General features: G+C 38.1%; 1 protein-coding gene across 3 annotated transcripts in view; it reads right to left on the bottom strand.

Annotated features, from left to right (window-relative positions):
- CPNE8 (copine 8) overlaps positions 1-26594 on the bottom strand; it is an 88981-nt gene that overhangs the window by 61447 nt on the left and 940 nt on the right. For all 3 annotated transcript variants that reach the window (XR_003990594.1, XM_030479828.1, XM_030479829.1), the window contains exons 2-3: positions 15666-15706; positions 9875-9921 (exon numbers count right to left, since the gene is read on the bottom strand). Coding sequence is in view for 2 of the 3 variants with exons in the window: in XM_030479828.1 (XP_030335688.1) it covers positions 9875-9921; positions 15666-15706 (88 nt within the window). In the remaining variant the exon portion in view is untranslated. The remainder of the gene's footprint in view (positions 1-9874; positions 9922-15665; positions 15707-26594) is intronic.

Raw genomic sequence — 26594 nt, 5'->3', positions numbered from 1 at the left:
AGAGTGCCTGTAAAAATTCTTTGGAACAGATGCCATGAAAGAAAATGACTCTGTTTACATGAACAGATCAGTTATCTGTGGATAAAGATAAACTGGCAGAAGACCTCATATTTCAATATAAAGCGGTGCATACCTTCTATTGTATGACCTAAAGTTTATAAACATCAGGTCCCAAAGCCAAGCAGAATCCACAAAATTTTGTGGAAGAAATTCAGTAACATAAAAATCCACTGTTTCCTAAAAAAAAAAAAAACCAAAACCCCAAAAAAACAGCAAGCAAAAGTTTGCATATATTGCTTATTTCAGATAGCTTTAAATATTAGGAAACACAGCCCTTCTGTTAGAAGTGTGTAAGTTTTGCATCACCTAGCTCCTACGTCACCTCAGTTCAGCTCTCTCTTTCTCTCTCCTCTCTAATGTTTCTGCAAAACGCCTTTTCTTTCTTGGTGTTTACAGGAAGAGCCTTGGCTCTTGTCAACATGAAAATATTTTAAATAAATAAATAAAACCCCAACCCACCAGAACCAAAAGACTTCAGTTCCTATACATCACAAATATAAATGACTGATCATAAAATATCAATGTGATACTTTCATTCTTGTTTTAGCTGTTCTTTCAAGATACTCAGGAAACAAAATAAAAAAGTGGCTACTGAAATGAGCATTTCATTTTGTCCTACATATTGTACGTACCAAGACATGTTTGAATATAGCCTACTGAAAAGCTTCTTGACAATCTGCTGAAAGATCATCATTAAGGAGTCCTCAAAACTGCAATTTGGGACTAGAAACTTCTGAATGACTCAAAGACTGCCAACCTCTTCATTGATAGGACTTAGCTAAATCAATAAACATGGATAAAGAAAGAATAAACCTGATTGCAACTGAAGGTTTTCGAGATGAATTTCCTAAAAAGGTTTTCACATCACGGAAGTGAATCTAACCACTATAACCTGCACAGAGCCCCTCAGCCTCCAAGAGGAGCCTCTGTATCCCGGCCCCTGCATACTTAACATATATGTGGTATGAAAGCACAGAGCATACTCCACTTTCTTCTCCTCTCAAAATAAAGCAATTTCTTTCATTGCTTTATTCTTCTTAAAATAAAACAGTAAAGAACTCCAGCCACATTATTTGAGTGCTTTAAAGAAACTCCATTACAGTCAGCAATTCTTTTTTCTCCTTTGAATGACCAAGCATGCATGCATTCAAATGGCAGGGGACTGACTGCAAGCCCTTCATTCACACAGGTCATCTAGACAAGTGGGCCTATAGCTAAGAGGATGACTGATTTGCAAAAAGCAACTACCCATCCAAAGGTCTCAGGTACAATAAAATGCTCAAAAAAAGTTAATACATCTTCAAGACACAGCTCTATAAAGTCTCAGGAAAAGGAACAATCCTCAGGAGTGACACAGCGGTGATTTGTGTCTTTACAGAGTGTGCTTGAATGCTGTTAGGTACCTTCTGCTTTTGCTATGCTGCGAGATGTTCAACTGGGACAGTCTTATTCAGAGATGTCCATATTCCAGCACTTCCTATAAAAGACAGAGAAGCAAAACTACCTTCCCAATGAACAATACCATCTCCAAATAAAAAGGCAAAGAATATTTAACATATAGTGTCAGTTAGCATACTCCTTTGCCAAGACTTTACACCATTTCTTAAAACCTAGGTGGAATGATTTCCTGGTGTCATTGGAACCTTGATACTCCCTGCAAGAAGGCTTCTGAGTATGTCCTAAGACACAAATTATTTAGAAAGCAAGCTTACTCATTAGCAATCACTGTGTTTCTTCAACTCTCTTAAGCCAAAGCAGTAACTATGAAAGGGGTAAGCATTATACAGACACAGGCAGGAGAAATCTCCAGAAGCTCTCCAGAGTGATGAAGATACTCATTCAAAATGAGATCCCGGACTCTCTTAAGAGAGGAGTAGCACAGGATGCATGTGATCCTGGAAAGAGATCAGAACAACAACAAATAGTTTGATCCTTACTGCTTGTTTTAGATGAAAAAAGTCAGTCTCTTGAGAAATGATTCAAGGTATTCTCTGAAACGTTGTGGTAAATTTGACAGGTGTACTGCTGTAAAAAACACTTTCTTGAACCAACACTGGTGACTACGATGGCCAAATAGTCATCAATGAGAAACAATAGTAGTAGTAGTAGTAAGTTGGCATTTCTAAGACAATAAGTATGGCTGGAACATTTGCCTGGGCTAAAGGGCCCTTCTTTCCCCTGTGAACACTAAGGCTCAAATTCTATGTACATTCAAAGTCTCCAATCAGTTTTCAGGTCAAATAAATCTCAGTGTTTAAAAATAAAATCTTCCCCTGTCAGCTGCATGCTTTATACATTCAACAGTATTGGATCCAGGAAAAAATGAAAGCTGGAATGGCCGATAAAATGAAATATGCAGCAATATCTAAACATTTAGTAGTGTGTGAAGGTATGCACTGAAAATGAGAAGCTGCTTTCTGACACAAGCCAGTAAACAGCAGTTCATCACACCAGGGATGAGAAGTGAAAACAGTGGGGTCATAAGGACCATTCATTTTGCAGTTCTGAACAGGAATATATCTCCTGTATTTTCCCCCCCCTCAAGGGTCCTGTTTCTTCCATTTGCACTCTTACAGCAAACTGTCCAAATTCTCTCAAAGCTGCATAAAGACAAGATTTATTCTTAGTACTGAAATCCAATAAATCCTGGCCTACTCTAGAAGCAAAAGACTCCAGGCCTTCAAAAAAGAAGATCCAAGGATGACTGCATTGCAACTGGCAAAGCTACCAGAGGCAGAGCAAGTAAGCAAAGAACACATACTAAGTTCTAGTCTTTCATGCTATATCCAACAGAATCAGACAGACATATACAAAGATATAAATGAAAATATCTCCCAGCCTTGTCCAGATTCAAGTAGCAAATTGTCCTGGGAGACTCCTTAATCACCAGGCAGGAAAACAAAGGTTACTGAAGTTCTTAAAATCCTCGAATTAGGACAAGCTTGAAAGAGAGCAAGAGGATCTTCAATCATGTGGAACCTACAGTTATATATACATGGAAGACAGAGGGAAACAAAGAACATGGAGCTGTAGCCTAAGAAAGTTTACTTTCTGCTGCCAAAGCCATTGTCTAAATTCAAAGGCACAAACCCAAAATAACTGAGTGAGCTCAGAGGATAACTTGTCAAAAGAGTCCATTTAGGTGCACTAATACCTCTCAACAAACCTCTGGCTTGACACCTTCATAAACAGATCATTTTGTGACAGTATGATCCTTCTTGAAATAGTAAAGGCAGTTTGCACAACAGGAGGATACCCTCGACTTTGGAAAAGACATTCAGAGGAAAATAAAGTTTGTGGCTAAGGAAAACAGACAAGAATCATAGAATACTTGAGGTTGGAAGGGGTCTCAGGAGATTCTCCAGTTCCACCTTCCTGCTCAAAACAGGATTAGCTAGAACAGGTTGCCCAGTCAGGTTTTGAGTATGTTCAAGGACAAAGACTCCACAATGTCTCTGGGCAACCTGTTCCAGTGCAAGATCACCTTCACAGTGAAAAGGGTTTTTTCTAATGTTTAAATAGAATTTTCTGTATTTCAATGTTTACCCATTGACTCCTGTCCTTCCACTGGATACAGCTGAGAATAGTCTGCCTCTGCCTTCTGTACTGCCTCACATCAGGTATTTATAAACATGGAAAACATACAAGCCTCCTCTTCTTCAGACTGAACAATCTCAGCTCTCTCTGCCCCTCCTCATATGAGAGATGCTCCAGTATCTTTAACATCTTAGTGGCCCTTTGCCAGGCCCGCTCTAGTATGCCCATATCTTTCTCATAGAGAGAAGCTCAACGCTGGACACAGCACTCCAGCTATGGTCTCACAGGTGCTGAGGGCAAGGATCACCTCCTTGCACACTCAGAAACTCTCTCCATTTCACTCAGATGGAAGGTACTAAGGGACTGGGAGCATGACAACCTCTACAAGTACATGAAAAAGCAAGACGCAGGCACATAGCAAGGTAAAGGAAAGCACTGTTTCCTTTTGTTACTACATACCATAAAATGACTGTGACTGGAGGGGGTCACAAACACTCAGACAAAAAAACCCAGCTTATTTATACAGCCTTGTAGACTCTCTCATGAAGTTTAACAGAGACAGATTCGAAGTCCTGTGCTGGTGCTGGGGACTGAGTGGTGGGGTATGAGCCACAACGGTTTAACAACACGTTGAGTTGTATTAGTGTCAGCACAGCCTGCAGATCAAGGGCAACAATTATTCCCCCTCTATTCAACATGTGCGGGAAAACTGGGTACAGTTTGGGGCTCTAAATACAACTGAATCAACAGGCTGGAGGCAGTAAGTTAAATAGACCCTAAATAAATAAATAAATAAATAAATAAATAAATATAAAAACAATCATCAGGCTGGAGCACATAACTTGAAGAAAAGCCAATGGAGCTCGGTTTGTTCTGCTTGGAGAAGAGAAGGTTTAGGAAAGATCTGCTTCCACTATCATCCTCCACTACCTAAACAGCATGATAGAAGAGAGACCCAGACGGTTCACAAAGAGCACAACAAAAGGACAAGATGCAACAGTCAAAAGTTGCAGCAAATGAAATTATGAAGGGATACAGAGAAACGCTCTTCCAGAATGAGGGATTAAGCACTAGAATGGGTCACCCAGACAGCTGTGCAGTCTCTGCTCTTAGACAACATCAAACCTTAGCTGGGAAAGGCCATGAGCAACCTGGCCTAACTTTGAAGGTGGCTTTGCATGGATCAGGTGATCAACCAGGCACAGCAGATGAGTATGAGGCTGGATAACACAAAGGTTGCTCTCACCTAAATTATTCCATGAATACATCATACTTTATATCTTGGGGTTTTATAGTTCCATTAGAAAACAGAGCTATGTATGAATTAGAAGTATGTATGAATCGTACGAATTAGAAAGAAAAGTTAATTCAGAAGGAAAAAAAAGTTATAAAGTAGCAGCTAAGTGTCAGTTTTCATTTTTTTAAAACAGTAAAATATCATAACTGTGTAAGTACTTTTCCTCCCATCAAACCTGTGTTTTTTTTCAGTAAACAATATTTCGCTTTACACTATAACCATGTTACACTTGGGAAATCTTTTGGACTTGATTTTAAAATGCATGACAGAATTGTATCAGTAAAAGAAGATAAATGTGCAATATGGTGATGATTAAATCCCACTGAGGCCAGAGAAGGCCTAATAGAATGCCTGTTACATTCCTGCCTTTATCTCTCATCAGCTAGACTGAAATTGTTACAAAACTCAAGAGATTCAGTGGCACTGCTAGCTTTTCTTTAAATTATTTTAAATTACTTTTCTTTTAATTGAGGCTTGTTTTTTTGGTCTGTTTACTTCTTTCCAATGGCTATACAAATCATTCCTTTGCATTAAATATAACTAATTACTTAACTGAAAAATCACTATTAAAATTTATCTTATAGATGACATTAAAATGCTGGCCTCTAAGAATCACCAGTCTACACTTTTCAACTAAATGAAGCACCGTCTTTTAAAACCTGTTTTCCCAATTACCTACCGCCTTTTTAAGCAGAATAGGTTATTTCTATAATCCAGTCACAACTAACAACATAGCTGCTAATTAATTAGTTCTCCACATGGCCTAATTTCCCCACTAACAGTTGTGTTAAGCTAAAATCTTCATATGGCCAACAAGCAAATAACTTCAGAGTCATCATTTAGGAGAGTAAGAGAATCAATCCTTCTCTGGACCCACTCTAGCAACTCAGTATCTCTTGTAGTGAGGAGCCCAGAACTGAACACAGGATTCGAGATGCAGCATCACCAGTGTCAGGCACAGCTACTAGTATTACTTCCCTAAAAAAAAAAAAAAAAATAAAATAAAAGAAAAAGAAAGCTACAAAACAAATAGATTTTTACAGAATTAAACAGGATAAATATATAAAAGGTAACTATAAAGATTTGGCAGAACAGCGTTAGTCATACTGAGTGATCAGACGGTAAAATGGCAGATGAAACTCCATATGGATGAATGAAACATGCACATGAGGAAAAAACATAACAGCTAAATTAATACATCAGTTAGGATGGCTGAATAAGCAGTGTGAGCACATAAAGAGAGAAGTCTTTCTGTTGATAAACTGTACAGGGACTAGGTTTTGCTCATGACAGTATTTTTTGATTTTCTTACAAACTGGTCACTTTTGCTATCTTGGGATTCCAGTATAACTTCCCTAACTGCCTTCTCTCTCAATGTAACTGCACAATCAAAAAAGATGCCCTTTTTTTTTTTTTTTTTGTCTCCAGCATATTTGCTTCAGATTAAAAAAAGTGAACAGAATTAATGAAATGGAAGACCTTAAGAATGGGAAGCCATGAGCAATTATTGTAGAAGACACAATGGAAATTTACTGAAGACATAAAACTACATTTGGCAGCTCATGAAGTCATGTCTGAATTCCAGACAGGTACACAAATGTAATTTGCATCCAATGTGTTGCTACAGTAGATGGACCAGAGTCTCAGAGCCTCGCTTCATAGGCAGTTCCTTAACACTTACCGATTGCTGAATATTGCCAGTAAAACTGCAGTTGGTTGCATATTTTACAATGCCTGTTATTTATTGAACATTCACCTTTGAAATGCTCCCTCTTGTTTTCAGAATTAACACCCTCTTCGAAATGAAGAAATTCTTTTCATATGTCATTTAAGGCTTCTGTAGATAACAGTAAGTTATACTGAGCCGTATTTCAAATGTGTCCTCACAAAGTAAGAGGAAGCAAACATTTTAAAACCAAGCTCCAATTCTGATGATGCATTTGTTGCCAACTATATCAATTGAAATACCTGATGATCACACTGTAAGTGAAACCAGGGAAACTGTTTTGAAAAACACCCCCCTATTAAACTGAAAACAAAACATTTTAATTCTTTGCTTAAGATTTGGTGCACAAGAATAACATTGGGTAAAAACACTAGAATCTGTACCACAGGCAAATAGACAGTGCCCAGAAACCATCTACCCTTCATTAAATGAACGGTTTGATTTAACCATTGTCTTGAATCCATCTGAATAGCTTAGCTGAAGGGAGAAAAAAAAGCACAATGCGACAATAGTGTTAGGAAAATTATGGAGATTATTAAATGATTTACTGTGTTTATGATCCCCAAGTATTTTCTGCAGTGTTCAAAAGAAAATAATTAGGCAAAAGAAGGAAGAGAAATATGCAAAAAAGGATAAACAAGGTAAAGTGTGTTGCCATGACTGAACATCATTAACATCTACACATATTATCAGGGGCTTGTTATTGTCTCAGTTTTGTCTTCTCCAAACAGTTCCAGGTGAAATCCACCTATACAAGCTAGTAAATTATTAAGTAAGTGTTTAAATGCAACAAAATGGACACATATACAGAATTTTATTGAAAACACACAGTATTAGTGCATTCACCACTGCAGGCATAAAAAGCATAAAAATAAAGATATTTTATATAAGATTACCCATCTAATGTATGTATTAACAAATTTTCTATCTACCACTTTATTCTTTTACCACTGGTATAAATATAATACACCACAACATGTAAAATGCAATCCTGACTCAGTCCCTCTATCATGCCAACCTCTGAATTTTTACTGTCATAACAGCTAGTAGGAATGGGATTCTACTCACCTAACTTTACATCTGACATAGTTCAAAGTGTAGGCTTTTGATCATCACTTGGAGGAATTTCTAAAGAATGATTCATCTGAGATAAGGCAGACATCTAAATTAGGTCTGATGAACTGCCCTCAGGATGTTATCTTTTTCCCTTAACTATAAATAGTTTAAATAGTCAATTGAGTTGTAAATACCTGTACCTAGACCTCCTCCTGATAGACAACATAGAAATGATTATGTCTTAAAAGAAAAAACAAAACCAAACCAAACAAACAGAGAAAACTAATCACCAAGCCTCAGATTTTCTAGAAATTGACATGTCAAAAGTCTGGTTTTACCCCTGTAGTTCCTAAATTGGCATATAATAATGCTATAACCACATGCCAAAGTGCATCATGCAGCCAAGATACTCTAAGCAGTGTCAAAATGCAATCCAAGCAATAATGTTGCACACTGCCCTGTTCAGGTGGTTTTGTTCTGGTCAAGGAGATAAAATGGCAAAAGACAATACAAAGCTATAAAGAGGTGACACGCTGCAACCATTACAAACTTGGACCTGTTAAAATCACGAGCAGATGGAACCTTTCCATCGACAATTTCCTAAATCACCTCAAAATGAGCACATGCAACAGTTTCTAAGGTGATAATGTTACAATTTTTCCATCAGGACAATTATATTAAAAATGGTTAATACTTCTTTTAACAGTTACACCAGAGAAGCATGAAAATTCCACAGAATTACAGATGAACCTTAGACAACAATAAACACCAGAATTTCTGACAGAATCCTCTTAACCCTAGCCCAAAAGAGGACACGAATGCTTTAGTAATGATCAAAGGCTTGACTGCCAAACCACACCAAGTCACCCGAATGCCTGAAGACTCCTATTTTTTAGAATTAGATATCCAGACATTTAGAACTCTGTGTATGTCCACTACTTCTGCCAATTTAATTGATTAATGAATTCCAACTTAGGGTTCTCAAACTGACATTTCTTAACACAAATCAGAGGAACGTGATCCAGTAGGTACACTAAGAGGATGTCTAGGGCACAGTTGAGAACAGAGAGCAGCAATTTCACTAAACCCAGCAAATTTAATAGGTACAATGTTTCATGTACTGCTCAGTTACATGAGTTTTTTTTTCAAGCAGGCGACCAATTCAATTCTCTTATCTCATAAAGACTGAAACCCACATCCACCATGTTTCAGCAAAGCAGAAAATATGTTTCTCCAGGCAACTGCCTAGTATAAGGCAAGACGTCTAGCTTCTGTGCCCCTGGCCCCTCCACTGGAATGTTTAAATAGTACTAATAACATAAAATATCAATTCTGAAAACACAAACATCAGTCCTCCTCTCTTTCACAGGGAAAATAGTAAGATAGTTCATTCCTCTCTTGGCTCTATTCTTAGAACACATCACCACACAGTGGACCACCTACAGTGAAGAACAGTTCCATCAATCCCCCCTCTGTAAGGCAGCTAAATAGAACATTTTATTTGTAGAGAGGTGACCGCCCTTTCCCCAACACTGTCAACTCATTCAAAGAATAATATTAATGGAGAAAAATTAGATTACTAAGTAGAGGGAGACAGTTCCAGGCTATAAATGTTGAACTGATGTAGATAATTAATTTAGAGGTACTTGATTTTGTTTCTTAAAACATGTCTGTCCAGTATTTACAGGTTAAGATGACATAGTCCAAGCTATGCATAATCCCCTTCCTCCCGTGTTGCCTGGTGTATACACTATTCAGCAGCACCTAACTTCTCCTTAACACTACATGGGAAAAGTAGATCTCTATCACAACTAGAAGGTTGGTGTTTTGCTGACACCAACCACCACCACAGCTGAATCCTTCAATAGAACTTGTACTGATCAAGTGCCTTCCTCTCTTGATACGCACAAACCTTGTCCAGAGTGAAAGCTAAGTTCGATTTCATTTATCTCAAGGAGATTGTAAAACAGGAAACTCATGTATTTTCCATAACTTTGTTTTCCCTTTTGATGGAAATATATGATAAAGACATAGCAATTGAGATTAATGTGATTAGGTTTTAAGTGTTTACTGGTACATAGGACTCCCATTGTTTAGCATGGCGTTAAAGAGGCTATGACATGCCCTCTGCTGCTAGGGCAAATAACCAGCCTTAACTATACTCAAAAGGCTTATACATCTGTGAATGCACATCTTACCTCTCTCCATTCTTTGTTTCCAATGGCTTGTGTGTACAAAACACAGACTGTGAAAATAAAAAGAAAAAAAGAAAAAGGTAGGTCATTTTCAGCATTTGACATATTTTAAGTGAACCAATGTCGTAGTGTGTTGTGCTGTTGTAATTATTAACTAGAACAATAAAATAGTAATTTGTTTTCCCTCAGTTTTCAGTATGGTCTAGTTGTTGCAGCACTGACCTAACAAATAGGGTGGTTCTGAAACAGGAAGGAACACTTACGCTTGACCTCCAGCAAATCACTTGACAGTAAAATTGGATAAAAGCAGGTCTTCATTAAATATGGATGGTCTGGCTACCCTAGTTAAGTGAATGCAAAATTACCCTAAATTATGCTTCTTTCAAGAGATAAGAGAATTAAAATAAAAACAAATGAGGACCCTACTGGAAAAAGAGATAGGTGAAATAAAAGTGGAAAGAGGAAAAAAGGAAGTTCTCATGTTTTCTTCCTTAAGTCTGCTTTATATATTTATATATATTTAAGTATCTTGCATATGCATCCTTTTTTTAAAAAAACCAAAAAAACCCAACAAACAAAAAAAAAAAAACCAACCCCAACCCCCCCAAAGAAAACAACTAAAACCTAATAAAAAATAGAATTAATTAAGTTCATCAACGTAGGCTTTTTTTTGAAAGACCAAGCAACATACTTCAACAAGCATCACTCTCCTTACAGATATGGTTTTCCATTACAGAACCCACCACGCATTAATCTGCAGCATCCATCACAGGGACTGGTGATGGAGGTATAGTGATTATAATCAGATCTTGTAAACACTGTTATAAGTATAAATAATTTGCACTGAAGTTGTACTGTAAACTTTTTTTTCCACAGTCTTGAACTAGTTGCAGCTAAGAACCATAAAGCAACTTTTACCTGAAACTCCATTACAATCCTTTTCTAAGCAACAGAAATACAGATATTTGAACACTTTTTTCCTGACAAAATCTTCTCCTGTGCCAATCATTATTTTTTCAACAGAAAGTTAAAAATAATATTGTTTTGGGGTGCAGCCTTTAACACTAAAGATAGAAGCCTGGCTTTGTTTTCAATAAAGTTAGAATCATCAACAGACCAAAGCAGAAATGAAGTCAAGCTTCAAATTACATTTTCTTCTTACTTGAAAGGTATTTGCTCCACATACACACAAAAAACCCCATCTAAACAACAACAACAAAAAAATCCCATTAGGCAGTAGCAAACAAGAAGCAGCCAGAAAAAAAGCAAGCTCAATATTTTAGCTTACACAGAAGTTAAAAGTTAACACAATTCAACTTTTTCTCAAGGAAGATATTTTTGTAGAAGAAAAAAGCTTACAAAAAAATTCAAAATCATTCTCTTGAGATGTCCGTCTTTCTCCTTTTACTCTAAATGAAACCTTGGACAATCATTCTCTGAGCTTTGGTTCCTGCTTAAAGTAGGATGATTCCAAACCAACAAACCTATTTTTACAGCACAGTCTGAAGTAGACTGCTATTATGTGAAGAATGAAATCAAATGAGAAAATGTGAGAAAACGGTGAAATGGAAGCTATGAAATCAGCTATGGAAGTTTCTGAAGGTTACTGAACTTCTCACTAACCTTTGCATCTAGTAAGATCTGTGCCAAGGTAACCCTGAGAGAAGAAGGAAATGCCAAAGGAAATTCCCATAGATACCAAAAAAGCAAAAAAAGAATTCTCTGGAAATACCCTTCCTGTTAACACAGAATGTGCTCTTCCAAGTGAAGATACAGCCATACCTATGATCAGAAATATTAACATTTCTAACTCTTAACTCTGGACACTGATACCACAGTGTCAAATTCAAGGTAAACTTAAGGAAATCTTGCAATAAAGAAGAGGGTGGAAGTGTCAACAGTTATCACTCAGTTGTAGATAGTTTCCAAAATATTACAGTCTGCACCTTCTTATTTTCCCAGATTGTTGGAGTTTCCCTTACCCTGCTTTGGTGTTTTCCCATTCAATGTATAAATTCTTTTCCTTTAGCCTGGGAACTACTGTTACACCCAAACCGCCCACTTCAGTTTTCCCAAACATAACAACACATCTATTCCTTCCAAAGAATTATGAGCCACAATGAAGTTGGTCTTTCCTCCATGCTACCTAAATCTTTCCATGATTCTACAGCCAGATGTAACAGGGGCTCCCCATTACTCTTCACTGACCAGCTTCTATGCTTTCTAGGCAGAGCTTCCTGAAGGTCCCTTTGTCCCAATTGTCATGAGATTCTTCTCATTGAAACTATCTTTTATGGGGAGCGTCTCCAGGGGAAGAGTTTTTACCTCTCCATTCTTTCATATCAGACTCTTTCTATCGGCATAACCAGGAGTCACAGGGCTCCACATTAGGACATTCCATCCTGACCATGGTGCTGCCACCACAGCTGCACAGTAGTTCAGTTTGGCTAGCCAGTGCATGGAAAGAAAATGAATCTGCCCAACTCTCATTAGGCAAAGAAACATACCAAATTCATTAATCTATATTTCCTTTGAAGGTCTTATCCCTGCCTCATGAGGAAAGCACTGCTTTAGCTCATTCTCTCTGAGAGGGGAAAAAAAAAAAGTTGTCCCAAAAATACTCCTAGAAAAAAAAAAGGTCTCCAAAATCAAAGAATAGAATGGTCCCAATGCTGCAGTAAATCAATATATATGAGCTGCAGTAAATCAGTATGACTTGCTTTGACTCCACTGAGGAGAAAGCACTGCCAGTAAGAGACCTCAGTACTGTTTAAAATACTTCATGAAAAGGGCTATCCAAGTCTGTCCCATCTATACCTAATATCTCTATGTTATTTCTGTAACTTGCCTTGAGGGAGGCAAAGTGCCAGCTTTCTCTTGGCATGAATATTCTAGATTGCAGGGAACTGGTCAGAATTGGAATAAATACTGAGTAGCAATTACAGTATCAAAACATGGCTAAGCAAACCTCCCAAGAGAACTGGAAAAATCACAAGTTCCTTTTTAATTTCAGAAGACTGTTTATGTTGACATGGGAGTCAACTATATTTATGTGTGTCCTTCTCCCAGAAAAAGACCAAGAGGATGAAATCAGATTTTCACTATCAATATGATCTCTAGATAACTGCATTGGAGTTTGAAAAGCATATTAGAATTGGCCTAGTCAAATCCAACAAGACCTCAACATACAGAGTGATGCTACATGGTTCTATCTTATATGAGATCTAATGGTTGTAAGTTCAGTAGATCTAAAAGTGCATCTTGTGACGGTACGATGCTGGTTTTGACACCTTTTTTAGCTAACGGGATAAAGTTACTGTATACAGACTAGCCTAAGAATGGTCTTTATCCGTTATCTCTGTGCTCAACTAAAGGACACGAGGAGCAAACAAACTAAATTGGCGAATAAAAAACCCTATAGAATACTAAAACTAAGTGTACACTGTTCGGAGAGCACCCACAATCAAAGCTGCTTTGCCAAGTAATTTCTCTAGTGCAAATACAGTTTGAGCACTTCCAGAGCCCAGGCTTCTCCCTTCTCTCTTTGCCAAGGATAGTATTACTGTACTCCACATTTCTGTACTGCTAACCTGTACAGACAGGCCTGATTGGCAGCATAAGTGGCTACTCACAACTTGAGACCAGATCTCTATAGCACTGCACCAATTTGAGTGCTTTAAATAAGCTATTTACCAGAAACAGGAAAGCAGTGTGTTTTGAACTGACAGGTGAGGTTATGACACTTTAAAAAATATTTCCATATACTTTGAATCCATCAAAAAGCACCACCAGTTTACTTCTCAGAAATATTTTAAAGATATATATTAGGATTCCCTTAGGTCTTCCTGCTACTGTTTCCTTGTGTCCCTTCCCCAGCTTGGGCCACCTAACCAGCCACAATCACTTGGTTTGCCCACCTGCTCTGTGTTGGGCTGCCCGGAGGCCACAGATCCTTCAGAGGTGCACTGACTTTTACATGGAGTGTCTCCTTTCAAGAATGCATCGCCAGCAGCGTATCTTTGGAAGTGTGGCTGCAGTAGTATCTTCAGCTCTAGCTCATAGCTGCTGCTGCTGCTTTTCTTGCCAAATAGGTTTGAGCAGGGGCCCTGTGTGCTCCCCTGGCTGGCAGAAGTTCTGGCAGGCAATTTACTCACATGGCTTTTAGAGCTGACTGGAATCTGCTGTGACAGCACATGGTGGTTCATGGCCTCCTGCCACACAGGTCACACTGCAGTCCCCTGCTACTCAAATCCTGCAATTTATGCCTGACACAGCTCCCTGTCTGGTAAAAACTTGAAGCACTTGTCCCTAATAATATATGAGCTTAAAAACTAGACAGCTCATCACTTTTGTAAAGGTGCCTTGATTCAATAAAGAGATCTCTGAATTCTATCAGCGGCAGTAGGTCACTGACCACTCTTCAAGATTGCTTAACCTGAACAAATAAGTTTTTATTAGCCAATTAAAGAACAGGTAGTAATATGCAAAACACTCAGATCTGCTTCTGCATGATCTCCCTACACCAGGGGCATGGTATTGCTAATGTCTCCTTTTTAAAAATAAAAGGTATTGTAGGTTAGGAATGTCAAAGGTACACCTAACTTCATGCAGCTTTTCCCCAGGAAGTAGAAGCTTTTCCCATCAAAAGTCTATTGTGGAATCTCTCTCAAGAAACTCTGTGTTAAGAATGGACAAACACACTCTCACAAAAGCACTCAAATCTTCCATACTGTTACATGATTTAGTACTCAAGCGTATCCCACCAGGACATGCTAACATGTCCAGACACTTGATAGAAGTATATGTGTCTCAGGTTATTTCCAATGTCAGTAAGCGCAATACACTGTATTCTAAGGAAGAAAACACCAGGCTTAAAAAACCCCTTATGGACAAAATATATATGGAGAGATAACATGACCCATCCCTGGCAGTGTCCAAGGCCAGGCTGGATGGGGTTTTGAGCAACCTGGTCTAGTGGAAGGTGTCCCTGCCCATGGCAGGAGGTTGGAACTGGATGATCTTTAAGGTCCCTTCCAGCCCAAACCATTCTATGATATGGTAAGACACCATAATCTAAGGACTAGTAATTTAAAACTATAGCAGTACTTTGATTAAACACTATCACAAAAAAAGAAATTTTTTTGTGGTCTCAGTTCTATGATAAACATATCATAAAGTGTCTGTTACACGAATATAATAATGGATTTTAAATCAAAAGTCCTGTCATAAACAAATACATAGGCATGAGAATTTTTGTGGGATCCAGTCATACATTAACAAAACTCACAAGGAAAGTGGTTTCACTACCTGACATATCTGAAAACATTAAGTGATAAACCATGATATAATTATTGATCAGGAAAGGTTATGTTTCTCAGAGACAATTTAACTTAATTTTATTTTTCAGCATTTGGCTCTAAGATTAGTGGACACTATGTACTAGCAGCAACAAGTGCTTCTAGTTTATTTAGAAGTTTGCTTGCTAGCTTTGAAAGAGATCCAGAACAACAGATTAAAAAAAAATACTTTTCTGCATTTATTAATTTTCAGAAAATGTAGGTTGACTTCTAAATAAGGAACCATGTAGCTCAAGAAAGCAATATTGAATACAGATTCTTTAAAATTCCAGTTCATATAAAAGCATATCTTATTTAAGTATAACTTAATTACTTTAAATAATTGTCACAAAGACAACATAAACCTGAGACTGAATAAAATCACCCACCTAACTTTTCATCCAGCATTTACACATTTGGAAGATGTGATGAAAAGAAAGAAAATGCTAGATACTTACTTGGATCAGATTTAGAAAATGTATCTCTGTCCAAAAGATTTCTGTTAAAAAAAAAAAAAAAGGCGATAAAATAATCTTATTTATAAAAAATGGTGAAAGATGCAAATAACATACCAATGCATATGTTTTTAACAATTTTGATAGTCAGCTTAGTTTTATACCCTTCCAATATGCAAGATTTACTAGAAGTCAGTCAGCGCTAACACTTGAGTTATTTTAATTTTATTATACGTTTTGGATTTGAGCAAACTGTGGTTCATATACTCCAATACCATGAAGTGAAAAGCAACACGACAAGCATATTAAAAATATATTTTGTATATATATATAAAAAATGGGCATCAGGAACAGAAATACTTTTAAATCACAAACATCTAGCAGAGATGAACTTGGTAGTTGAACCCAAAAAACTTTAGAGTTTACTTAAAAGAATGGCTATGACATCTCAGAGCCATCAGGAAATATCTGTAAGAATCTGTCATGGATGAGTAAGGTAAAGAGAACGAAAGCATACACAGAACACACCAAAATTAGGAATTTTCCAAATATCTACAAAATACCTAGGAATAAGTAGTAAGAACTAATTTCTTTGTTGTGCAGTGTAGTGGTCTCAGTATTGTAGCCACACTTCAGCCAACTGAGAATCATACATAGATGAGGAGGCTCAAATTAACATTAAGCCTAGAGAACTAGGACTGACCAGAAAACCGTTCTTAGAACAGTTACCAACATTTCATAATCCAAAATTAGAAATAAATAATAATAAAAAAATTATCTGGACAAACTAGAAAAAAGGTGTGAAAACAGGATGCCATTGAACAGAGACAAGACAGGTAGTTTAAGTTAGGTATTAAACTTAATCCACAGCAAAAATGCAGTTTAGCTGTATATACCTAGATATACAGCAGTTATACCAAAATTATTCTAGACCAGCAGACCAAAAATTGAATGCAAGACAGGAATCTTGTGCTTTTGGGAAAAAGACATACTGGAATACATAAACAAAAAAGCAACTTTATAGAGTAATTTTTCTGGTCGTCATAATACTAGTAAACAACTCAAGCAATAATGTTTTGAGCAAACTGATTTCTTGCAATCTAAGACAGACATGGAGCCACCCGAGTCCAGTGGAAGCAGAAGTAATAAGAAGTCTACAGAACATATCTAGGAAGAAAACGTTGCTGCAAATTGAAGCTGATCTCCGTATAGACAGAGCAAGTAGGAACAGGTTTAACCCCAAACTGAATCTTCTGCACTGCAAGTGCAGACGTTGAACTTTAGTCCACTGTTTTACCACCTTTCATTGTTACAGGTGGCCAGATATGATGTGAAATCTCCACCACTGACAGTCTTTAAGAACATGTTAGGTAGCTACAAGTACTAATAAGTTCTTTGGTCCTACCCTGGAGCAAGATGAAGGATTAAATAACCAGTTTACATCACTTACAGCTTATTATTTTTAAGAATTAGTACAGCCTCTTCAAAGGTCACCGTTTATTACTCTTGGATCTAAATCACATTATTTTTGTACTACTGAACAGTGCTTAAAAGTGTATTAATACATTGTTCAATACAGGTGTTCCAAGTGTTCTACTTAAACTTCAACAAGGAAAAAATACTGTATTCCTAATCTAGGTACTGCCAAGTCCACATTTCAGAACAAGCAATATGAACAAAAGATAGCTTTAAAAGAATGTTGGGTGCATCTGTTTTATTTAGCCAAAGTAGGCACTAGGATTAAAATTAGTATTTGTGAATGAACCTGACGTCTGCACATAATGCTTCTTCAGAACTTCTCTAATCCATTCAGAAGTGGGATTTTTATATACGCATTTAATGACACTGAGAGAGACTGTATTCTACCTTACCCAAAAAGATACAAATTGAAATATTAACAAACCCAGGAAAATGAGTGATTACAAGTCTGTATTGGACAACGACCACTACAACCTGCTTTAAAAGACTGTACGGCAAGTTCTACAATATCAGAATTGCCAATTCAAAATGAAAATTGCCTCCTATTCCTCTTTAGTTACACATATCTAGATATGCCATTAATTTATGGTAACTAGAATTGGTTTTATAGCAATCCACCTGGGCATAATAAAAGCCTGGACATAGGGTTATGAGAAAGAGACAGTACATTAGGTTTTGGGATAGGCCTCCCATGCTCACTATTAGGATTCCAAGCAATTTTAATTCCTCTGCATAAATCTCTGCAATGACTTTATAATTGGTATATTAGCATTTGTGACTGCAGATTAAGATTAAACCATTTTAATGACTCATACTGAGTGAGCCAAGATGCTTTGAGGTTTTTTAATATTTCCTACTCTTACTTTGTTTCTTTTTAAGTTTTCTTCCTTTATTTTCCCATATACATAAAAACATGAAGACTGCCCATACCAGTAGCTCAGTCTATCCTGATGCTCTTATTCCAGCAGTTGCAAAAAGTAGCCACTACGGGAACAGAGTGAGAACAAGGTAATTATCTGTAACACTTCCTGAGATGTTCCTGGTCATCAACCATTAGCTGCTCGAGGACTTCTTGAATTCAGAGTACTTCTACACAGTCAGTATCCCTGGAAGGGCTGAGATACCAAAGGTTAACATTGCAGCTCGGGTCAGTAAGTGTTTTGAACTAATACAGCTTGCAATATCCTCAATTCAACCCTTCACACATTTTACCATACATAAAAAACATCTTCAGCAAAGTCTGCAGATATGCCTGATCTTCCAGATCATTAATAACCAGCCAAAATGGTAACACAAGAACTTAACAAGCTGTTCAAGCAATGCAGCCAGTTTCAGAAGGAACGTAAAGAATAGCGCAAACAGGGGGCAGGGAAGTCTGATTTGTCCACTAAATCACTTAACAGTTCCAGCAGCTGCTCAATTTCCTCTGTACATTTTCATTTTAGGAGTAAAACAATCAATGTGCTCCTTTAAATACATGTAAACTGCATGGCATATAAGCAGATATCAATCTACAACCAAAAGAAATGCTAAAAGTAAAAGAAGAAAGACTGGATGTATTTCTGGAACTTCATGTTGTCTTTTTCCTCTTAATAGTCAATGGCACTTTCTGCACCAGCTGAGCAATACAGGGTGCATTTCTTTCCCTTTTTCTTGAGAAAAACATTCTCTTTGGTAGTACACTATTTTGTCCCAGGAAGCATTCCTAGGAAAGCTCACAAACTCAGAAACCAGAAATATCTGAAACTTCCATTTCTTCCTCCTAATCAAAGCATCAAGAGAAACAGACTTCTATTTTGACTGAACATGAGGAGTATATTTTTTTTCTATGCGCATTCAGCCTTTCAAATAAAGAATGCAAGAAGAAAAGAGAAGGAACTGCTATCAAGTATGAAGAAGGAAAAAAAAAAAGAAAAGGAGAAATATGCTTTTACCTGGAGAAACACACACATCAAATACCTACAGCAAAAAAGTCTAGGAACATCTGTGCAGAAAGCAGCATTCTACCAGCACAGATTCTGAAGGAATTCATTCCATACTTGCCCGTTCTGGAGTGGGACTTCCAGAATGGTTGCAATAGAACAGATGACTAAGGGAAAAAATAAATAGGAGCCACAGCAATAATGCCTACTTGTCTAAACTGGAAAGCACAAGACTGATTACAAATGCTGGGATAAAGGTTTCTTTTTCTGTATCATGAGATCTATTTCTCGGAGGGGGGAGGGGGGGGGGAAATGTAATCAATACACAAGAAAAGTTAAAATCTATTTAGCTATGCCTTGCAGAATCACTTTGTTCACACAGTTTCATCAGCTCCATGAAGGTTTGTCAAAATAACAGTTTCTGTGCTGTGGTGCTTTGCTTGAAAAATTGTTTAAGAATAAAAGAGAATATTTCTATTGAAAGGAACCTACGACTGACATCTGTCCAACTGCTTGACTACTTCAGGGCTGGCCAGGAGTTAAAGCATGTTATTAACAGCATTGTCCAAATGTCTTTAAAACACTATGTTGCTTTGTACAGTCTCACACACTCTATGGATTATACATACATTGACAAAGATTGGCCTGTGTTAAAAAATAACATTTACTCACCTTGTTCACATACTTTGCCTCAAATTTGACTATATTTTAATGACCAATATGTGAACTTTCTGCTCTGCAGGTTTTGTTTTAAATTTAACCCTTTGTTAAATCCAACTGTTAAGCAGAAGTAAATCCAATTCCCCCTTCAGAAATGGCAGAATTCTGGCACTAAAGAACAGAAGCACACAAAAAAATCCCCAACTGTGTTCATATGACTGGAAAAATACTTATTTATACATTGCTTTCAACAGCTCCGAAATCCTTTATGCTAAAAATACAGTTTGCTTCAGATGAATTTGTCACAATCTCTCCAGCTGTTAAGGGTTTATGTTTCTCTTCATCTTTAGATTACATTTAAGTGCAGGCAAAGATTCCTTGGTTGTGAAATAAAGCCCTCGGCAGTTTGCAAACACAGAAGTTAGTTACCCGTGCACAATTATTTTTAATTTTTTGAAAATATACGTTTTCAAGATACCAGATTCTCATATAAGCGTACACTACTTTTCTCACAGTACACTTTGGTCATTACATGGGAAGAGCAACTGTACCTAGTTCATTAAACAGTTCATTAAACAAATACATTTCTGTTTCCCTCACTTAATGTTGGGCCCACGTGCCTTTTTCAAGGAAGACCCAGAGAAAAAAAAAAGAAGCATCTCCTCACTTTTTACTGTGCAGAATGGTATCCATTCTACTACTGATTTTAACATAACTGTATGACATCCTAGCAGACACTGTCCCTCAGCCTTAACTGATATTACTGGACTTGCAATGGACAGTCCTATGTAAGATGATGTATGATCCAAAGAGCCTACTTGAGTGAAGAATCCACTTGACTTCTTGCAGAGTAATTGCACAAACAACTTTTCTGTTGTAGCGCTAGCTTAAGTAGCCACCTTTCCCTAGCTATTTACCCTCTCCTCCTGTATTCTGTCAGAACACAATAAAAAGGAAGCTATTAGCCTCCAGATCTCTAGATTCAAAATGCCCTGGACCTAAAAGCAGATTAGACAATTTCTCAGAATTTTATCTTCTTGTCAAAATAACTGGCTCTCTTGGGAAAGGCTCACAGGTGAGAAAATGGTGGCTCTCCTGACCAAGAGGCAATTAGGATGACCCCTTCCTTCTGGTTTTACATTGTCTCCACTCTTTGGGGCACTAGAAGTACCAAGAAGAAAGCAAACATACCTCTGATATGCAAGCGTAAGCAAGCATCTACAATACCTCTTCATAACCTGTGGAGAACTAATTGGCTCTGCTTGTTCACAAGGTGACCAAGAAGTAGTTTTCAGCCTCCCAGTAACTTTCCTTGTCAATTTAAACAGATACTGGTTCGGCAGCCAATCTCTTAAGGGAGAAAGGGAGAAGCAACGAGAAGGGTTAGACCAGCAGGGCTTCCATGATTTTTTGACAACCCCCAGTCTTCTCTGGCTAGATGTACACAAAGTTTTAGGTTGAAACCTCTATTAAGGCTGCTGACTACTCCTGGGTGTAAAAAAAAAAACAACACCCAAAGGAAGTGTCAAGTTTATTTACTTAAACATAGCAATAGTTTTGCAGGAATACTGTGGAAACAGACAGAAAGTACTGGATTATGAAAATCTGGGCAAGATACTCTTGTTAATGGGTGAAGCACTGCCCAGATGGGCAAAGAAAGAGAAAGAGGAAAATAATACTACTACAGAAAGTCTTCATAATAATACATTTAAAGTCGTTTCACACTTCCTAGTACCTCTCTCTTTTCCTGCTGTCAGGGTTTCCTCTATAGCACCCTTCTGAGGGCTAAGATTGTTGATGTCAGCTGTGGGAGGGTGTTACAGTGAGCCATCCCTCAGTGTCCCACGTCCTGTCTGAGGAGAAGCATGAAGTTTAGCGGCAGCAGGAGTGGAGCAGGTGGTCTCAGGAGGAGTATGATGTTGATGGCTTCCTCCTCCCCACTCTGAGAATCCCCATCTGGGTTATTTTCCCAACATGCTCTTACACCTCGCTCCTGCTTCATTGGTCTGCAACTCCATTTTACATCCAAATTTACTGCGTATGGTGTGTATCACATCCGCTTGAGACTTGCTCTCTCAGCGCCTCATTATTCCAGAAAACAGGTTTGCCCAGCTCCCCACCTGCACTTTTTACCAATCACTGGTGATCTCTTTACAGCACTGGGGTCCCCACAGCTGTCCCTCTTCTCCGCTTCTGCTCCCCCACCTGTGTCCTGTGTCCCCACTTGCAAGGCCTCTGCTATCACACCATGCCAATGCTCCTCTGCATTACACTGTCCTTTGAGAGTCACAAATACATCAATATACACAGAATAACTACTTGTTACCACTATCTGTAGAAAGAAATATGGTTGTACCACACAAAAACAAGCCAAAGAGAAACTGACTAAGCAGTAGCCATCTGGTTATTAAAAAAACACTGGGTTTGGGTTTGCAGCTAAGCTCCATACAGGCAAAGACAAGTGGGCAAATCCCGAGAATTGCAGAGTTAGTGTGAAACCTGAGGCCTAGGAATCACAATACTGAATTTACAGGGCAACAGATCTGCCTTAAATTCTGTAAGTCACATGGTTGCATGCTTGAAGTTCAACTAACATAGACACACAGGTGAAAGCCAAACCATGTAAGCTATCAGGAATGCATCTCCACGACTACCTTGATGGACACTGTCACCCATTTATAGTTTTTCCCCCAACACACTCATTTTTCTCAGCTGGAGCCGCTGGTTGTCCAGGCAGTTTCATTTCAAAGCAAAAACATGCAGGATCAACTTTCTGTTGTTGGCCACACGCAGCCATTCCGCAGACTTTCAATCCAACCTGGACACGTGTACATAAAGAAAGCAGGAAAATTAAAACCAGACATACAACCAGGATGAATTTTATATTCTATATTTTGTACTACACAGAGCTACAACAACAAATAATCTGTTATGGATATCTCTTTTATCATTGCACCTTTCAGTGACAGGGATTTCTAACGAATGATTGGTATTTCCAAAATACAGGAGGTAACTACGCTGGCTGGAGAGAAGTGATCTTGCCAGAAATCAATGCCTAGGACAATCAAATATATAATTAAACATACTTTTGGGTGCCGCAACCACTAGAAAGTGGCTGGTTAAGACATTCAGACTGCCAAACAAAAGGAAAGGCAAAAAATCTGAAGTAGTAATTTTTGTTCCTCTGTGCAAGAAGCTTGAAATTAAATTATCTTCATTACTGAGAATAGGAGTTGCTTAGTTCCATTCAGCCTATTCATTAATATTACATTTCTGTACAAATTGTGAAGTGGCATAGAACTGATGCAAACCAGGCATGGGCAACCAGTTGTATTTCTGTTGAATTAATCATGATAAGGCATTTATGCGGCCTTTACACACATTATGCCTGGTGTGGGAATACAGCCAGTGTAGAGCCTACCCAGCATAAATCCAGAACACTGAGGACAGACTGCTTGGCTGAGCATAAAGCCTCGCAGACCAATACTATCATAACAAACTTTCTGAATTAGCAAAGTGACCCTACACGGTGTCAGTATGTTACAACACTTTTACTATCTTTCAGATAACCACTAGAAGTCATACACTTTCAGATTCACTACTAGAAGTCATAAAGTGACAGCTTCAATTTAGATATTAAAAATTACTCTCAAGAAGATAATTCGGATAACTCCTAATTCAGTAAGTAAATAACCATTAACGTGAGGCTTAATGAAACTCTTGGCCTTTCTTGTAAGATAAGGTTTCATAAAGGCTGTGGCTCAATCATGAAACAACAGGAAAACACCTGGGTTTGTCCACACAGTTACCATGAGAAGCAGAAATCACTGTTATACAGATCACAACAAAAAGTGAAAAACTTGAGAGCCCGTTGAACTTTGTATGTTCACACATAGCACAAACTTTAAGATACGTGACAACCATTATCTACCTGTGTTCTCAACATGAAATATGCTAAGTTCAGTCAACTACATCATAACTGCACTGATAGTAGGGAAGATGGGAACAGAATATGAAGCTTTTTGAGATTTAACTAGATTGGAATTGGTGAAGAACATCACCACAGGGGGAGATAACGGTGACAGACACATGGCCTGAAGCTTACATGAGACCACAAGTTTACACAGCTAGTAAGTGAAGATTCAAGTCTAGGCACAGGCCTATAAGCAGCATGCAGTGCAAATATGCCCTCAGAGGAAGAGGAACCTTTGGACTGGAAAACAGTAGTGGAGTAAAAGATAAAGAGCAGCCTATATTCTCTCTTCCACACCAAGTGGAGAGCCAAGGTCCTGCTCCTTCACCACATGACAATCGTGCAAAATTATGCCAGGTGGCAACAATTAAAGATCGCAGAGCAGGTGACAGTGAAATTTTCATCAAACCATGGATGTCCTTCAGGCATATGATGAAGGAAGCTACAGGGCACAGAGGGAGATGGCTACTAGAACAATTGATCTAGGCAATAGTGGACTGTTACCAACAGCAGAGGATCCTCTGTGATGACACATTTACGTTGTTCTGCCACATTACATCTGGCTCTTGAGCCAAAGAACACAGATTTTTGATTAAAAAAAACCCAAACAACTCAGAAGGTTGTAAATCTACATCTTCCAAGAATCAGAAAAGAATCGTCAACATTTTGCTTGGTAGGCACTGACTAGCAATAACTAGAAAGAATTAAATTCATTTCTTGTTCTTCTAGCATTTGTAAAACTGCAGCCAAATGCTGCCATTCTATCAGCCATGAGAATCATATGAAAAGTTTTTAGTCATACCCCAGAAAGAATCATAGAATAGTTAGGATTGGAAAGGACCTTAAGATCATTTAGTTCCAACCCCCTGCCATGGGCAGGGACACGTCTCACTAAACCATGTCGCCCAAGGCTCTGTCCAGCCTTGAACACCGCCAGAGATGGAGCATTCACAACTTCCTTGGGCAACCCATTCCAGTGCTTCACCACCCTCACTGTAAAGAACTTCTTCCTTATATCTAATCTAAACTTCCCCTGTTTAAAGATCATCACCTGATATCCAAAACATATCTGGATTTTATAATTTTCATAGACAATTTCTCATCCCATGAGATGCACTTCTCCTGAAGGTTACCTGATGTGCCCCTGAAGCTGGAACAGCCTGGCATGCAGAATAAGAAGTAGTGCAATGCCATCTGCATAGTACTGGAACCTGGCTAACTTGGTAACACTGACAGTACCAGCATGCAGGACAAATTAACTTGGGAAATGCTGACAGACAAACCATACAGAATTAAAAGCTTAAATGAACAGAAGCTGTTTCCTTATTGAATAAGAAGGAGGAAAGAAAGAGGAAAAATAAATAAATAAACAGACGTAAGGAAACTGTCTACAGTAACAAGTTTATTTTGTGACACAAATAGCTTGTACTGCTTCACTGTCCACCAAGGTACACCACCTGTACAAACGGAAGAAGCTCCCAGACTTCCTATAATGAAAACAAGCAAAAAAAGGGGAAAAAAAAAAAAATCTAGGAAGAAAGGATAGTTATCATCTGACAATTGTTGATGGAAAGTAGTGATCAAATTGCCTCTATAACTCCAGCTACCAAGGGAAAATTTATGTCATGACCCAAACTATTTTAAAAGCGTTTCTCTTCAGGTGTTAAGGAATACACAACTGCTAATTATTAAAGAATTTTCAGCATTCTCTGAACTTTGCAGTTTGCTCTCTCTGTATTTCACAATTTCATTTAGCACTACTTTCCGAAAGCCTGAGCCAATGAACGTTTACAGATGAATCACAAATGTGTTAATCGTTAATCTCTGTCCCAATGTCACTCATTCTACACTCAATTTTGAAGCATGACTTTGTAATCCAAAGATGTCATCCCAGAACATTAAGAAGAAAGGAATCACCATGGAAATCCCCATCCTCTGCACTTGACATCAAGACATGTTGGGATGGCAGACCATTTTTTTAAACAAGAAAAAAAGCAGTTTTAACAAAACAGACATGGCTTTTAAAGATACCTATGCAGAAATAAACATTGAAGCTATATACTGAAATTAGTTACCAGAAAGGTAGCTAAGGTCAGAATTCATTGACTATGTCATATACCTACATTTCCTTGTAAGTATCTGATGGATTCTTAAATCGCTACAGAACTAGGGTTTGAAGAAAACATTGCAGGTATATATACAAACAATACCTGGAATGAAAGAAACTCCCATTATAAGGGAACAGGCTCAAATCCAGCATGAATGCTCTGGTATTATTTGTGACAGGTTACTTGAGGAACCCAGCAGTAATACTAGAAGTCCTGGACTGCTTTTACATGTAGCAGCCCACCCTTCAGGGGACCAGGGCTTTCTGAGGTTGTTGCCAGTGAACTTTGCGGAGACAGGCAGTAAATACATCAGGGCGTTCATATGTCAGCCTGGTGACTAGTTTAGTATTCCAAATTCAATCTTATTCTACTTCTCATTGTCTCAGACTTCTTTTGAAATGCACCCTTCATAAAACATCAAATCGTACTTTATTTACTAAGGAAAGAGAGGGAGTGGTCTGAATTGAAGTTCAGAACACTGCAGTTCTCTCCTCGTAGAAACAGTGTTAACAGCAGCAGCTCCCTAGCAGGAGCTAGGAAAATAGAGCAACGGACTGTAGCACAAACTTTGCTTCATTTCCCAACAGGAAACAACACTAGCAGTTCAAATTATCCACTAGAAGCTGCCAGCTCTGCCGGCGAAAGGAACCGCCCTGCAACTTCTAGGGAATACCGAAGGAAGCTGCGAAATGTGAACGAACACATAAATATAAAAGCCCACAAATAAAAACACTTTCAGACCTCTAATGGAAAACTCTATGTGCTTCAAGGGAGAATGCCGATAAACAAA

Source organism: Strigops habroptila, chromosome 3, assembly GCF_004027225.2.
Source record: "Strigops habroptila isolate Jane chromosome 3, bStrHab1.2.pri, whole genome shotgun sequence".
Classification (NCBI taxonomy): Eukaryota; Metazoa; Chordata; class Aves; order Psittaciformes; family Psittacidae; genus Strigops; species Strigops habroptila.
This window is presented reverse-complemented; position numbering and strand designations above follow the sequence as displayed.